General features: G+C 42.9%; 1 protein-coding gene across 1 annotated transcript; it reads right to left on the reverse strand.

Moving 5' to 3' along the window:
- Positions 1-346: 346 nt before the first annotated feature.
- EXOSC10 (exosome component 10) lies at positions 347-15,558 on the reverse strand. The gene is made up of 25 exons (XM_049807302.1): positions 15,387-15,558; positions 14,419-14,555; positions 13,865-13,988; positions 13,260-13,364; positions 12,839-13,004; positions 11,956-12,067; positions 11,588-11,663; positions 11,350-11,460; positions 10,775-10,918; positions 10,263-10,453; positions 9,374-9,530; positions 8,574-8,722; positions 8,213-8,263; positions 7,319-7,430; positions 6,604-6,654; positions 5,975-6,053; positions 5,691-5,812; positions 5,271-5,360; positions 4,561-4,635; positions 3,989-4,076; positions 3,678-3,751; positions 2,955-3,123; positions 2,416-2,477; positions 1,116-1,189; positions 347-537 (listed from the first exon to the last, which is right to left on the reverse strand). The coding sequence occupies exons 1-25, from the start codon at positions 15,543-15,545 to the stop codon at positions 507-509; spliced, it is 2,709 nt and encodes a 902-aa protein (XP_049663259.1). The 5' UTR covers positions 15,546-15,558; the 3' UTR covers positions 347-506.
- Between the last annotated feature and the right edge of the window lie 131 nt (positions 15,559-15,689).

Below are 15,689 nucleotides of genomic sequence, written 5' to 3' on the forward strand. Positions count from 1 at the left end.
ACATAATTTTTCACATTACCTTGTCTTGTAAGAGATGAGCTCTGCAGTTCAATTTGTAAGCAAGATCTAACAGAAAAGACAGTCCAGCCTTACTTATTTCCTCCTCTGGACTACTGGGGTTTCAGTCACATCTACAGAACCTATTATTTTTGTGCTGGCTTTAGACATGCCAAGAGGTTCCTCTTGTACTTCACTGACATGCTGGTTCTGGACTTCAAGCAACTCCAAGAAGTGAGAAGTTTAGCCTGTGTTTGAGGACACAGGACAAATTATCAAAATTAGAAACAAAGCAACATTGTGAGTATAATTAGAAAAAAAACAATGCGAATATAATAAAAGTGACAAATTAAGATGTTTTTCCTTTTGGCAAAAAAAAGGATTTTAATGGTTTTAAAAACATTTCTGTACAAAAAATGGTCAATGACCGGTATTTGCCTTCCCATGGCAACAATACTTCTGACTATTGTTTTGTTCAGCAGCAACTCCCACAGGTCCTGTAACAAGGACTATCTCTTTGGCCAGTGGTGCCTGGAACCCCTGCAAAAGACAGTTACAGAAAGACTTTAACTCTTACTCTAAATTCACTCAAGATTGAAAACCTACAATAGGTTACAATGATTCTATTGAGAAAGGGTCATGATGCAAACAGAACCTTTCGACCTCCAGTGCTGCCCTCACATAGTGTTGCTCTTTTATGACTAAATAATACACAAGGATCAAGCCTCCTAAGCTACATGTTAAGTATCTATTCAGAACAAGAATGTTCATATTTGGCAGTACTGTTATTTATCTTCTTCCCAAGCTAGGCAAATGTTCTCCCCACCTCCACCTATCTTTGTGGCCAAAGAAAGTGACTCCCACATCTATTAACACAAACTTTTACCTCAGCATTTCAAACCTTCCACCCAGAATTGTCTTTGATTGCATTAATACTGACTAAGGTCCCTCCCCCCCCCCCCAAATTGACGTCAAGCTGTGACGCAACCTCTTCCCATTAAACATGTGCTTAAGCTCCCACAGCTATAGAGGACAATAGCTATGCTTTGCCCATAGCTCCAGGGCACAGGCGTGAAAACACTCCACCACTGCGATGAGAGAGCAGGCTGACAACACACCTATCAGCTTTCCCCGACAGGTAGGACATGCTTCGGTTTCCAGACTGTTGAAGTTTGTTAGCTCCAGCAAATTTCTGCAGGGGAAGAAAAAAACCACACCACCATCACCACAGTGAGGTACCTGCCAAACAGTATATTCCATCAGATTCATGTGCTGTCAGGTCCCTCCAACTTAAAGGAACACTGCTCGTTTACACCGTGAGCTTTATGTTTTAGGACTTCTTTACATGCACTTGCACTGAATGCACCTGAGCTGGTTTAACCTTGACATGTGAGGCACAATACCCCACTGATGACAAATCTTACCCATCTAGACAGAAAGATCTGTACAGGTTGTCCCAAATTCACTGACCGGTTTCTTTTTTTCCTCCCGAAACAAGTTTCAACTGACATAGCAAAGGGATTGCACAGAAAACTGTTTCCTACACTATCAGGCATAAACTTGTTAGCTTCTAAAATACGATTTTTAATGAATATCTAAGATGATCCCTGGTACCATTTGCCCTCCAGTTAAATACACAGGAAGGCAGCATGCACAGGAAACAAGAGAAATGAGCTTCAGAACCTAAAATTAACACTCAAGTGCCCCATGAGTTCATGGATGGGCAACCTATTACTTCATGCCTGAATGCCCACTGATGTCACACATCAGCATCCAAATGCTCCACGCATGAGCACTATGCAGGGTACACGTGGTGGGTTTTAGGTAACCCAGATTTGCAGGGGTGACCTGGGGTGGGGAGCAACGACACAGGAACTGCCCTGTGCTGGTCACAGGTTTCCCTAAGTATGTGACTGATTGTTTATGTTTTCTTTCTTTTCTTCAATCTCTCAATCTCAGTTAGCAATAAATTAAGTAAAAATGCTCTGAGCTGAGACTGTTTTCCTAATGACAGTACTTGGTGGAGAATGTGGGCAACAAGCAGACCTGACATGGCCTGGAATAACTAGACTGACTTTGAGATTTTTGAGAGTGCCTTGTTTTTGGTATTGGGAATTTGTGGTGGTGTGCTGTGGTCTAAGTGTCGTGCCTGTAATGTACGGAGGCATAGCTGTGAACAATGTATGAAGAGGTGGGAAACAAGAGAGGCAGAGGTGCCCCAAGGAAGCTCTTCCTGAATGGGAAGAAGCTATAGTACAAAGTATGAACTTGTGATTGGAAGCTGCACCTCAGTACCGACTGCTGTTAGGGAACATTCTACAGATCCTGAAAAAAGTCATCTGCCTTCCCCAGCGACTCCTGAGCTGGGTACATGCTATCACCAATGTTTCTGTTCCTTCCTTCATGACATGCCCGTACCTTGCCTGCGTAAGCTTGCTTGGCAGGATCAAATTGCGGCGACTGCTTCGATTTGCTGCTTCCTAAGGGAGAGAGGAGAGAAGCTGTCACTAAAATTTTCCATGAAGAACAGTACATTCCACAGTGTTCCTCTGATGATAAGGAGGTTTCACTGCAGTCTCTCACATGCTAAAAACCACAACAGTCTCTTAAAGGCAGGAGATACTTTTGAATAGATAGTTGTTACAAAGGAGTAAAATCTCCTTTGCCTCCTAGTTCCTGGGGTCCAATTAAACAGATGACTTTCTCTACAGAGGAAAGAAGCAAAATCCAAATCCACAATACCCATGGCCAATGGTTTCAGGATTTTGTTTCGGAAAAGGGATGCTAAACTGTACATTCCCCAAGTTAATTTCTTTTAGTACTTCCTCACTGTAAGGTAAGTGCATTGTAACAGTTTGTACTGCCTTGGCATCTACATTCACACACAGCCTTCTCAGGGCTCAGCTGGCAACACTTTCCACAGCCTGCAGCACTGTAGCTAGAGATCCTGATCTTACCCGCAAACACTTTGAAGTTGGACTTGCTGTAATCAAAGGGGGTAAACTGCTTCGGTGCTTCCAGCTCCTCTGGTTGCTGGGAGGCTTTTGGACGTTTCTTCTCTTGTTTTGGCAACTCTGTTCCCGTTTCACTCATGACACTCTCCCTCTTCTTATTAGCTTGTTCCTGCTGTGAAAGCAACCCACAGAATAGAAACAAGGACAAGTTCAGGAGAGGAGAGTGAAACATCTCTGTGTAGACATGAACACTAGCATGCAAATGAACTGCCCAGTGGACCCAGGCTGCAGTGACAGCTATTGCTTGTGGCAATAATAGTGTGGAGAAAGAGCACTGTGTTCTTCCTTGGGCCTAAACTCCCTTTTTTTTTTCCCTCACAGCAGGGACTTTTCAGATAAAAAGCCAACTTTTCATTTCACAGGACACTACAAGGCTGAGATCTGCTGTGGCCCCACAGGCAGATTTTGGGGAACCTAGGCAAGTGAGGAGCAGAGAGGTGCAGCAGCGGAAAACATTCCCTACTGAAGATATGGAGGGATGCGAATATTTGCACAGCACAGTTGCTAGGCGCCTGTTGCTACACACAGGGCAGAACCACAGAAAGACCTCTATCAAAAGACTATCATTCAGGTATTTCAGAGTTATAGGGCTCAGGGTTTCATTCTGAACTATGTTATAAAGGTCAAGAGGGGCAAAGGCTGGAAGTAGGGAATTCAATGACATACCATAGCTTGCTGACGAACAGACGCAATATTTTCTGTTGCCTCTTTATACACCTTCTGTGCCTGGTCACGAGCAGCTATGGAAACAAACAAGCATTACTGTAAAAAGCAGGGGTAAGTTAGCCAGGAGTTCTGAAAAAGCAGGCAAACCAGCTTGTAGCAAGTCTCAAATTAAATAGAGTACAATCTTCATCAAACAATCTCATCCATCAGGGAATCCATCATCTAAGGTTTTCTTGTAACTGGGAAACAACCTATGTGCATTGGGAAAAGCATGCTAGCCAACACACTGAGGAAGGGAAGAATGGCTGTACCTGACTGCTGGGCTGCTTTCTTTTTCGTTTCATCCTTGGACTCCTTCTGTACTTGTGTCTGACTCATCAACTTCCATCGATTGCTGATCTGCAATGAAAAAAAATTACCTGGGATCACCTTCTTTGAAGTTTTATGGCAAAAGGGAGTTTATAAACTTGCTACCACACGCTGGTCTTCATTAAGAGTACAAAAGATCAAATTGGATTGTAAAAGAGATTAAGATCTGCTGCACCAGGTAAAGTAAAACCATGTGCTTTAAAGGTTCTGAGCTACAAACAAGCCATGAGAACAAAGGCAGATACAGACTTCAGTAGTAGTTTGTAGCTTTGACAGACAGGGAATATACAGTGGAATGTCTCCAATCCCTGGTTCTTCGAAGGATATGAATGCTACAGAAACAATGAACTCCAGATTCAGAAATATGTCAAGTTTCTCAAAACTTATATTCTTTTTCTAAGGAGAATACAAGGAGAAAAAAAATTTTCTATATTGCTAAGGTTCCCAAGGGAAAATAATCTACTTATTTGTTTCTTTTGTACTACTTGGCAGGAAATTTTAGCATGAGTCTTACTTCATAAATTTTTGATGACGGGTCAAACTTTGCAGATTGTGAGACGTAAGCTGGGTTCTGTTCTGAAGGTAGGTACTGTGGAGAGGAAAAAAACATTTTGCTTTAAACACAGCAAATGACATTTAGCACATTGCTAAAATGCTGCTTAAAATGTTCCAAATCACAAAGTTCATATTTAAGAAGCATTCTACAGATAGAACACCTTCTGGAAAAAGAAAAATTACCACAACTATGGCCAAGAGAAACATGAAAGAAAAATCAACCAAAAAACCCCCTGAAAAACCAACCCCCAACCACTCACCAGAAAAAGTTGTTTTGATATTATTTCCTAGTAATTTGCCACTCCAAATCTGTAACAAATTATTCTATTGTTCTTCTGATTTATTAGAAGAGTAAATCAGCTCACTAACTCTAGCCATAAAGTAGAGATGAAAATGTGATGCAAATTTAAAAAACCTCAAACCTGATTAAAAGAACAGTGAAAGGTCTGTTTACTATGTAGAAAGACAGATATCTAAGAAGCATTTCAGTGTGTTTTGAAAACAAGTCCACACGTGTGCGCTTTGCAAGGACAATCTCTCGATTCCTGTAAGAGAGCAGCAGCTGATGCTATACCAAGCTCTTTTGCATATGCCTGGAAAAACAGCTGAGAGCGTCCTCTGCACTAGGTAGATTGAGTCCCACTACAAATATGTATTGGGAGCTTTTACCATTCTAAATGGATTTTCAAAGGACTCCATTATACGCTGAGCTTTCTGCTGTGCAGTGGTTAAAGTCTTCTCATTTTCTTCATCACGTTCCTAAAAAAAAAACCCACAAAACAAAACAAAAAAACCCAGAACATTAGTAATTTTTGGTTTTGGTTACTGCCATTTCATGCATGTTATTTCTCACTCTGTCTGAAACCCCACTAATGGCAGTAACCCTCCAGAGAGACGCAATTAACTTGCTGGCCTCCTAACCTAGTTGTCATAGCGTATGTAGGCCATACGCTTGACAGGAAGCCAGTGTTATTTCCATGCATGTCCCACCTTACTATTTCTTGCAACACTTTTCACACTGTTTTATCAAATTATCAAGTATGTTCACTAATACTTAAATAATGACAGTATCACAAACATGTTGCTTACACTGAATATGCTGACAGAAGCAGTAGCAACAAGACATGTTGACTCTGGCTGAACACTCTGAATGTTCATTGTCCTCTCACTGTCTGAAAACAGACAACCATGTTCCAAAATTGGTGCAGGCTCTACATGAGAAGACGACAAAATGTTGATTAGATACTTGTGTATTTTACTGCTCTTTTGTGTAATGAGATTTCACTGAAAGCTTCTTCAGGGCTGCTATTTTCCCCATGTCAAAGCCACATCATGTCATTAGTAGCACAGTTTTTAGGTTAAGTCCAAATTACCCAAGGCAGAGCTGTTCTGAAAATCAACCACAGGAATCCGGGAACTATCATGGGGTCCAAAGAAGGTATTCTCCAGCCTCTGCAGAGAGATTCAAATTGTAAACACCATTAATACACTACTCTCTGAATCTGTATATGTTTTCACACATTGCAGAGACACATTAATGAAAATTTAAATAAAAGGGTGAAATTCAGAGACTGAATATTCTTAATATAGCTCACCTGCCAGAGCACATTGCATCTGGCATCAAAAGGCTATCTGTGCAAACACCCACTGGCTAATGGAGATGCTTTACTTTCTATGCACAAGAAGAGTAAACGAGTCAGAGTAAATGCATCAGAGTAAATGCATCTGAAACTTCTCTTCTTACAGATCAGTCAATATAGACTAACACACATGAAACTGTCCAGCACCTAGAGTGTTTGCTGATGAAGCCTTAAGTGCTGCTATTATGGTGGTTTGTAAAATACCAATTTACAGCTGGTAACGTTATGGGTCTAGCACAGAAAAGTGACATTAAGCTAAAGCAGAGAGACCTGTAAAGTGGATGAGAAGCTGGAACTTTGCTACATTTGTTTCTGAGTTTAAAGCTTAAGACATTAGGTAACAAATATTATGTAAAGGGTACCTCAGGGTTGGATTGAGGCGCTCTCCTCTTCACTGCCAAAGCGACCTCTGACTAGAATGGTAGAGAAAGGCAAATCACTTAAACGCACCTGCCCTATTTCTTCTAGGCTGGCTTCCTTATCAATGTTTTCAACACATTCATTACAAGCTAGCAGGTTAATAAAATTAAATTAATTCTTATTCTTCTGCAGTGTTGGCATATGGATACATTTAACACCTCATACAGAAAGGACATCATGCTCACATGGTTTTGTTTCACTGGAGGAGGAAGACTGTATTAATACCAACATGCTGATGATATATTTTAACTAATGAACCTCTTACACCTAGGGTTGTTTTTTTTTTGCTTCTCCATAGCTGTAGAAGATTTATGAATCCATTTACATGGCCAACAAATTCCACAAGGTCCAGTTCTTCCTCACGCAGGCAAACATGATGTGCGATATAAGACGGACAACTGCACCCTGATCAAGTAGTGCCTGTTCTTTTACTGCTCTAGTTCTTCAGGAAACTACACTGTGTGTAAACCAGTAGAAAGCAGACAATAGACAGGCAAGAAGTTGCAATATATCTTTCTGCTCTAGTACAGAACACTAGATTCAGTGTTCAAAAAGCAAACTTCAGCATACTCATCATCACGGGTCACCATTTAGCTCCAGTCCCTGGCTTATGGAAAGCAAGTGATGAGTCTCTTGTGTGGTACAAGCTACTCCTACCTTGAGAAGAGGCATCTCCCGGGCCTGCTGAATGAGAAGATGCAATTCATTAATCTGCTGGCGAACTAGTGGTGGGACTGGATTACAGCAAGCAATGATGCCCTGGGGTTCTCTAAAGAGAGATGAGAAAAATTCAGTGTGCTGTATTTATGGCCGATATGTTAGGCATTTGCATTCAAAGGACATGCAACGAGATATAACCATGGTCCTGACTGTGACAGAGTAAGACAAGTCAGATTAATCTGTCAGAGTTTATTCTCTGTGATGAAAAATTCTTCTGTACCAGGTTTGTGCAGATAAGGAGAAACCATTAACTCAGCTCTCCTCTCACTTATCTTTTCTGTGGTTGGTCTGTCTGTCCCCATCGTCATTTCGTTCCTTGTTCAGTATTCATCCATGGAAGCTTAGCCCAGCAGTGGACTTGCATTTAAAGATGCATTTTTATTATTCTCAAGTATGGATGTTAGATGATGAGTGCCAAGTGTTTGAGGAAAATGTTGTATAAATCGAGTGTTCTAAAAGATCTGCCACTTGTCTCCCCCCAGCCCTTTAGGAACTGAACTCGTCCCCCCAAATAAATGCTATGGGGGAACTCATCTCTCCCTTGCTCCGTAATACTGTAGGAATCTCGGGGGGGGGGCATGTGACATATAGCAATGCAAAGGGATGTGTTTTATTAGTGGAACACAATCAGAGAGAGATGTATCCCAGAAGACTTTTGGACCCTTCTGAAGAAGTATTGCTATTTACTTCTCTTCCAAACTGAACAACTATAGAGAAAAGCAGTATTGACAGCTGGAAAGAAGGGACCAACTGCAGAAGTAATTACACACTAGGAAACGACTTGCTGATATTAAAATCAAATAAGACTCCTCAAGGGTGAACAAAACTTACTTGGGCAGCTCCTCTGCTATCTTCAATAGCATATGATTCGGTAGCACGTATCTACAACACAAAGAGGTGGTGTGAATGTAACAGAATGTTAAAAACTCTTAAAAATACCTTAGAAGTGCAGAAGTCTGCCCCAATTACAAGGTTTGAAAACATGAAATCAGTTAAAAAGGAATTAAGTAGTGCTGATCTAGATACCTGTAAGAATTTACTAATAACATAACAGGACTTACGTGTAAAAAGCAGCCTGAGGTAGTACACTAATTTCTACAGGTACAAAGTGGTTCCACCTTGGGAGTGGGAGGGGCACAATCCAAAAGACTCACTGAAGTATTAAGCCAGTGTCTAATAAAAGACTTCCTACCCTGTACTCTCATCCTCTTGACGTGCCATCTTGTCTCTCCATGCAAACAGCAACCTAAATGCTGCTAGCTGCTGTGTGTTGAGATGTTTTTTCTGCCTCCTGTAGAGCTCAAGGTAGGATTCATCTGAAAAGAGGGGCTTGATGTATTTCTGGGGAGGAAAAAAAGAAACTCATGATCGGTATCAGATTTGTGCTCTCTAGTTTGCCTTGCTTCACTGAGACACACAGAATCTCACAAGGACTTAAGGGGACTGAATAAACCCATGTACAATGTGTCTTGGAGTTTTTACCCTAAACTATTGGTAGGAGCCTATCCCTGAAAAACATACATCTCACCCACTTTTAGGGGAAAACCACCCTCACCAACTCCAGGAGCCGCTTCAGACATACAGTATCTTCAAGCTTTACTACATTAGACAAGGCCTACTTCCATAGACAGTATTTTCCACAGGCATAATATAATTATCTCAGAATGCAGCTCCAGCTAGGCTTTGAACTTCTAGGAACATCCAGTAGAACTGGAAATGTAACATCTCTCTTGGAAAAGACACACCTGAAAGCACTGGGAGGCCAAAGAGTGCTAGCATTCAAAAAACAGCAAGAAGGCATCTGAATCCAAAGATTTTAGCTAGCGAAACAAGTGACTGCACACAAATGAGTCAGAGTTTATGCAGCTGTTTTCAGACACACAAAGAGGAAAAAAACCTGTGTCTATGCAACAGACGGAGAACAGGCAAAGGACTTTCTGTACTACGAAGCCCATACTCTGATCCAGGTAATTCAACCAGGTGAAGCTTTACCTTCAGGCAGATGTCCTTGCTGCGTTGCCACACAACCTGCAGCTGAGTGGGCTGCTCGTTCCCCCTCTCCCACAGTGCCTCCCTCACTTTATCATAGATGTAGAGCAAGTAGTGAGTGTCATCACGGGCGTACTGAACCATTTCTTCTGGCAAAGGGCTGGAAAAGAGCCAAAATTACACCAATATATTTCAGTTGCTCCGCCAAACTGTCACTTTCTTCTTGAAAGGCATATTAGGGCAAACCGCACGTAAAACATGCCAAGAACTAAAATGGAAATTCTTCTGTTTCCTTACTGAAGGATTTGTTGGGCAACACCAGTAACATGCTGCGCGTTCTCCAATTCAGATGGCATCTTGTCCACATGCCGGAGAGCAGGATTGCCATGTAGCTAAGTCAGATGGCAGAACTGCTTGCTATAGTGTATGTCATAACTGTTCTCCCTCTGCAGAGCCTACACAAAATAGGCCTGGGAACTTTGTGGTGTGCAGGGTCCATCTGCAGAGCAAAGCTCACTGCTCCAGTAGCATACTCCTCTACCTAGTGCAGGCGACTGAATGTTTTTGTGGGGGCTTTAGAGGAGAAAATACTAACTTTCTCCATAATACCGCAGTGGTTAAGTGCTGCTCCTAAGAAGTGAGCTTCCAGGAGCTTTTCATTACTTAATCTTCCCTGATTTACCCAAAAGAACACATTTTCTAAAGAAACACTGGAAAATGTAACACTCGTAAAAGAACTTAAAGCACAGCCAGGTAAATGCTGTGCTTGTTCCCTTTGAGACTAATCTATGACTATGGGGCTTGCAACTAGAAACATGCTCCTGCTCTAACAATACAAACAAGGATAAGAGCTACCTTGCAGCTGCAGCCCGTTTAAGGGGTCAGTTTTTACCGTATCCTCCAGTCAGCCAGCTGGTACTGCTTGTCAGCATCTACATTGCAATACAGCTTTAGCAAGTGGTCCAAAGAATGCCTGCCAAGATTGAGGAGACGAGCAGCTTGGTGAGTATCAAACATGTTCACCAAGTACAGACCAAAGTCTTTTTGCAGCCATTCCACATCTGAATCACCACCATGAAGGACCTTGAAAAGCAAAACAAATTGAGAATGATATGAAGAACATTTCTGCTCCAGGCTGCCAGTACTGTGGTTTCATATTCATGTGTCTAGGACTGGATTTCTCTTCTCTCTGTCCTTCACTGTTAAGTGCAGAACTACTAAATGCGTACACTTGGCAAGTTAACTCCCCACTTACATAAAGGAAACAGGCACATGAACAAATTACAATGAAAGCAGAGCCAAGTGACCAAGACAGAGTACACAGTGTGTTTTTAACTATAATAAAGCTTAAACTAAGGGCAGGGGCAGGAATTTTGTCGTGAATTGGTGAATTTGGCAGATGACCTTCACAATTGCAGGGTCTGTGAAGGTCTCATTGAGAATGTTCATCTCACTGCGCAATTCCAGTGTATCAATAATGAAGTCTTCTGTTCGGGTGGAAATCTGCATCAGACATGTCAAGCCCAGGAAGCTCCTGTAGGAATGGTGCTGAAAAACATGGAAGAGAGATGTAAGCTATGATACATTACATAAGTAATGCTATAAAACAAACAGCACGCCAAATGAAGGAAGAAAAAGTAACAGAGGACTTCTTAAAGAAAAAGATAATTGGATGAGCAAGCTTTCTCTTTGCAGTTACGAACATGACTTAAAAAAACATGGGATGAATTGAAAGAAGATCAAATTTAGTATGAAGTGTGCAGCCAGTACTACCACTGGAAAACTTATAATACTGACCCAGTTTAATTCAATCTTCTAGATAACATCTGACAGGTCAGGGTCATGAACTGTCTTTTCATGTCAGAAAGCACAAAAAGCAGGAGAAAGAGAGACTACAAAACAGACTAGAAGAATATAATGGTCTCCTAGGTACTAAAAGTACACATGTAACTTTTAAACAGAAAAGGCAATTTGATTACCTCTAAGTCCAGGGCAAATTCTTTACAGTTCATAAGCTTTTCATTTAGTTCTACCAGCTCATCCAGTGTGGTGATAAAATGACAGGGTGTTTCCTTGATGGGCCTGTACATCTGGCAGAGCAAATTATTAGGCATAGTATGTTCTCTGTCAATTGCCACCCCTGACCTCCACCCTCAATTCTGAAATTTGTCAAATATACCGCATCTGCAGTAAGTTTAAATTAATGTGGGCACCAACCTGGGGTTCTGGTTTCTTGAGAACTCCATCTGGTGGAGAAAAATGCTCCAGTTCATACTGGTAAGGGTGAGCAAACCTGTGGAAATTAGGAAGAGAGGCACAGACTAAATTTCAGTCATCTTCATGGAGCCAGAGCACAGAGACTTTGAGAGCTATGGCAGCTTCCCTATTGAGTAGAAATTTTGTTTCTTATTAAGCATAGCTTTAAAATAACTGCAAATGTCTAAAGCAAATCACACACAATGTAGTGTGCAGACACAAACACATGCAGAGCTGTTACACATGAATAGCATCAGCACAATGGGACCACACAAGTGCATGTTCACCAATGGTACTCCAAGCACCTTGATGTCAGTTTAATTTCTTACATGTCTTGCTCAGTTTGCTGCGTCCTCTGCTGGTGTATGAAGTCTGCCAAAGCAGCTGGCACATCCAAGTCTTCAGGGCGCTCCTTTCGTTCCCGTCCACTTTTTGTGAGGGCTGAACAACCAATACGGAACAACTGGACCGAGTCCCACACGTAACATGTTCTCAGCCTACTAAACGCTCCCCTCCACCCACCACAAGGTCTATTAAAATAATAAAGTTTCAAACATCTTAACAATTTAGACCTGCAGCTTTTGCTGTCAGCAAGGCTTCTGTCTGCACCTCTAGGGACAATTCAGTTGCTAGGTTTTACCAGGCTGCTGTTAAGCAAGACCCAAGGTGGTTCTGCTCAAGAGCTTGGAAGGAGATTGAAAAATCTTCAGAAAAATCTTTCAATCATTCCCAGTTACTAAAAGTACAACCACATCAGTGCAGACTAAGGATCAAGCACCAGCAGCAGAACGACATGTTGCTGAGACAGGATGTTATGCTGGCGGCTTTGATAAAGCACCCAAACCAAAGGTAGGTCTAACCATACACCTGGTGCTCCTCCCTAATTAGAAAGAAGTATCAGTAAAGCCAACTAGACTAGTCAAGACCACTTCTGTTGCCAGAGTGACTCTCATCATGTATGTTCAATGGTGGTAAAGAGAAGCAGCAGAATATGTTTGGAATGGATTATTTACTGTATACAAATGAGAAGATGCTGAATGCTGACCTACCTTTACATTACACATGTGCAAACAACAGAGCTTACTACACCTAAATAGTCAATATCTACTGTTACTTGTTTTTACAATCAATGACTTCTCCTCTAGACTGTGAGGACAGATTTGTGTCAAATACTCTCAACAGGTTACCCAATAAAAAAAATAAACCCCTTACCTTCAGGCAAAGGTTTCAAAGCATTTGGCTTGATAAAAAGTTTAGGTACGAAGGGAGTGTTGGAATTGTCAATCTTTTCCCGAAACTTAAGCTGTGGTCGAGAGATATTCTTGGCATGAAGTAGTCGGAAGGTTTCAGATTGAGTTCTTTTGTGGTATTCTCCTGCCTATTTAAAAAAAGGTATGCCACAGGTAAAAATGAAAGCCTGTTGTGTACATGAAACTGAAATGACAGCTGAAAGCACACAGTATCCAGAATCAAGTTTGGATAAAGAGGAAAAGGAAAAAAGAGGGAGTGAATTAGGATGTGTAAAAAAACTGTGACAGAACATTTAACTACTCAACTGCACTGGAAAATCAGTAGTGCCAATGCTGGGAAAAAAAGCTAAGATAACAGAGCAAACTAAGCACAGAGGACTCACCTTGCGGTTCCAGCTGGAAATGATTGTCTGTGGCGGCTGTAACCCAGCAGGGAGGACTGGCTGCTGGTTTTTGTTCACTCCTGCTGCTTCATCCAATAAAATACCCTAAATTCCAGAAAAGCAAGGTGAAAACCAAACACCTGTTAAATTACCACACTCATCCACTCTAGTCAAGACTGAATAAATTAAGTCACACAGGTAGATACCTCCACAGCCCATTCCCCCAAATTCTGTGCAAGATGGGACAGACAAATGTGGGAGGAGCATGTTGAACATCAAGGGTAGGAAGAGTTTTCTCAGAGAAACAGCTCTATGAACTTACAGATCTGTTCTCAAGCTGTGAGGTTCTTATACCAAACTGTATTTAGTTTCTTCACAAGTCATATATTACACCTTCCTTCTCTTTAGGCCATAACCCATCTGCCTTAGCTGCTATAACCATTGGCCTAGCACATGGAAATCTTTTTAAAATAAAAAGGAAACCCACCAGATTAAGGAAACACTAAATGTAACTGTGAAAGTGCTACCATTGAAATGCATGCAATGAACAAAGAACTTGTGGCAACTGAACAGTTTATAAGAACATCCAGAAATAATTGGCTTACCACTCTTTCAAGAATGATGTCATTGGAGTCAACCAGCATATCAAATTTATCTTCCAGCTCTGTCACTTTGCTGCGATCTTTCATGTGGCTACGGCAGCCATGATACTGCATCACCTTGCTCATGCTTGCAAGAGAACAGTACAGCTATTAGCAATTTGAAAGCAGTTCTCTTCAACTTTCTACATCTTCAAAGTTCAAAAAGAAATCAAATGCTGTACTATAGATAACATCGCATGAGCAGTAAATAGAAGAAACACCTATACAGCATTAAGCATTAGAATTAATTTATGAACCATGTGACTTAAAATACATAGCCTAATGCATTTTATATTAGCCTGTGCTCTCTGCACAGTTCTTCATCCAAATCATTATGAAAGGCCTCTTTAAACTTGTTACTTAAACTGTCAAGTGCGAGAAAAGTAGCTAAAGCTAGGTTTGTGAAATAAACCATTTTCTTATCTGTGGCAAGTTTGGAGTCTCCAAAGAAGGGTGCTACCTTCTGTTTTGGATTGGAAGTGATTAGCAACAGCCCAAAGACGCAAAAGCCTCCTTACCAGTGAAGGAGACGGTCACCCTGTGTTTCACAGTACGCCCGGAAGCCAGGGAAGCTTCGGTAGAAGTCGTACTCATCGCCAGGCTGAGGAAGCCCATTAGATGCCTTTGTCGCAGCTACCACTGTGCCAAGAGCATACTGTGCAAGAATACCATGCTATTAGCGTTTCTTCAGTATTTTGTTCCACCGTTTACCCAGGATATTATTTGGTAGAAATACATTTTGCCTAACTTGTTTGAACCGTGTGGTTCTAATATATAGTATCGTAGGACTTTTCAACACGAGTAAGTTTACAGTCATTTAGTTCACGTTGTCCATTTAGAGACTTTTAAAATGATGAAAGACTAGTAACAAGAAAAAGACTTAAAACTCAGTCTAGTGTTTAAGGTCTGAAAGAAAGCTCATTAAATCATCAGGAGGAACGCAGATTATGACTTTATTATTTTGACCAAAAAAAACCCCACAAAACCGCAATGCTTCCTGCTTGAGAACCGGGAGGCATTCCCCCTCTTGGAAGCAGGAACGTGCACAGACGAAACACCAGGTAGCCGAGGTTAAGATCTGTAATCCAAGGGACGATGCCCATCGCCACACGCCCAGCAACGGCCCTCCCCAGGGTCCCGATTCCTCTACATTTCAAGGATTCGCGTCGGGAAGGCGGCACAGCCCACCCCGGGCCGGTGCGCTTACAGAGCCGTGCCGAGGACCAGAGGCCCGACCCCAGGGCGGTGACAGGCCCCAACGGGCCGCTCTGGTCGCCGGCACCCCTGGGAGCGGCCCGCACACTCCCTGCCGCCCACGGCGGGGAGCGCCCACCGGGGGGGCTCCTCACGGGCGGCACCTACTTAAGCGGGGGTCCTCAGGCAGCCCCCGAAGGGAAGAACTACAGCTCCCGGCATGCCCCGAGCCGCGCACGGCACGCCGGGAGCGGTAGTGCACGGCACCCGCCCCGCTCCCGCCCCCGCGCACCTTGACGAAGGCGTCGGCATCGTCGAAGCCAGGCAGCGCCGCCGCCGCGCTACCCCCATCCGTCTCCGCCGGTCGCCCCGCCGCCCCGCGGGGCCCCTCCTGCCCCGCGGGGCTCTCCGCTACCGCGCTGTCGCTTCCCCCACCGGCGGCTGCCGCCATGTTGCCCCGCAGCCGCGCGACGCTCAGAACCTCTCGCGAGAACGCCCCCGGCGCCGGCGGGGTGGGGGGGAGGGGGTGGGGAACCGGCGGGGACGCATGCGCACGGGGAGAGGGCGCCAGGGCTGCCCTCGGGCGCCCCCTGGC

The sequence above is a fragment of the Accipiter gentilis genome, chromosome 1, assembly GCF_929443795.1.
Source record: "Accipiter gentilis chromosome 1, bAccGen1.1, whole genome shotgun sequence".
In the NCBI taxonomy this organism is placed as follows: Eukaryota; Metazoa; Chordata; class Aves; order Accipitriformes; family Accipitridae; genus Astur; species Astur gentilis.

Coding starts and splice junctions, on each gene's coding strand:
- EXOSC10 (XM_049807302.1), bottom strand. CDS start 15,545: ATGGCGGCAGCCGCCGGTGGGGGAAGCGACAGCGCGGTAGCGGAGAGC. Junction 13,989..14,418: donor GGTGACCGTCTCCTTCACTG/GTAAGGAGGCTT, acceptor TTCTCTTGCAAG/CATGAGCAAGGTGATGCAGT. Junction 538..1,115: donor CTGTCGGGGAAAGCTGATAG/GTGTGTTGTCAG, acceptor TGTCTTTTGCAG/GGGTTCCAGGCACCACTGGC.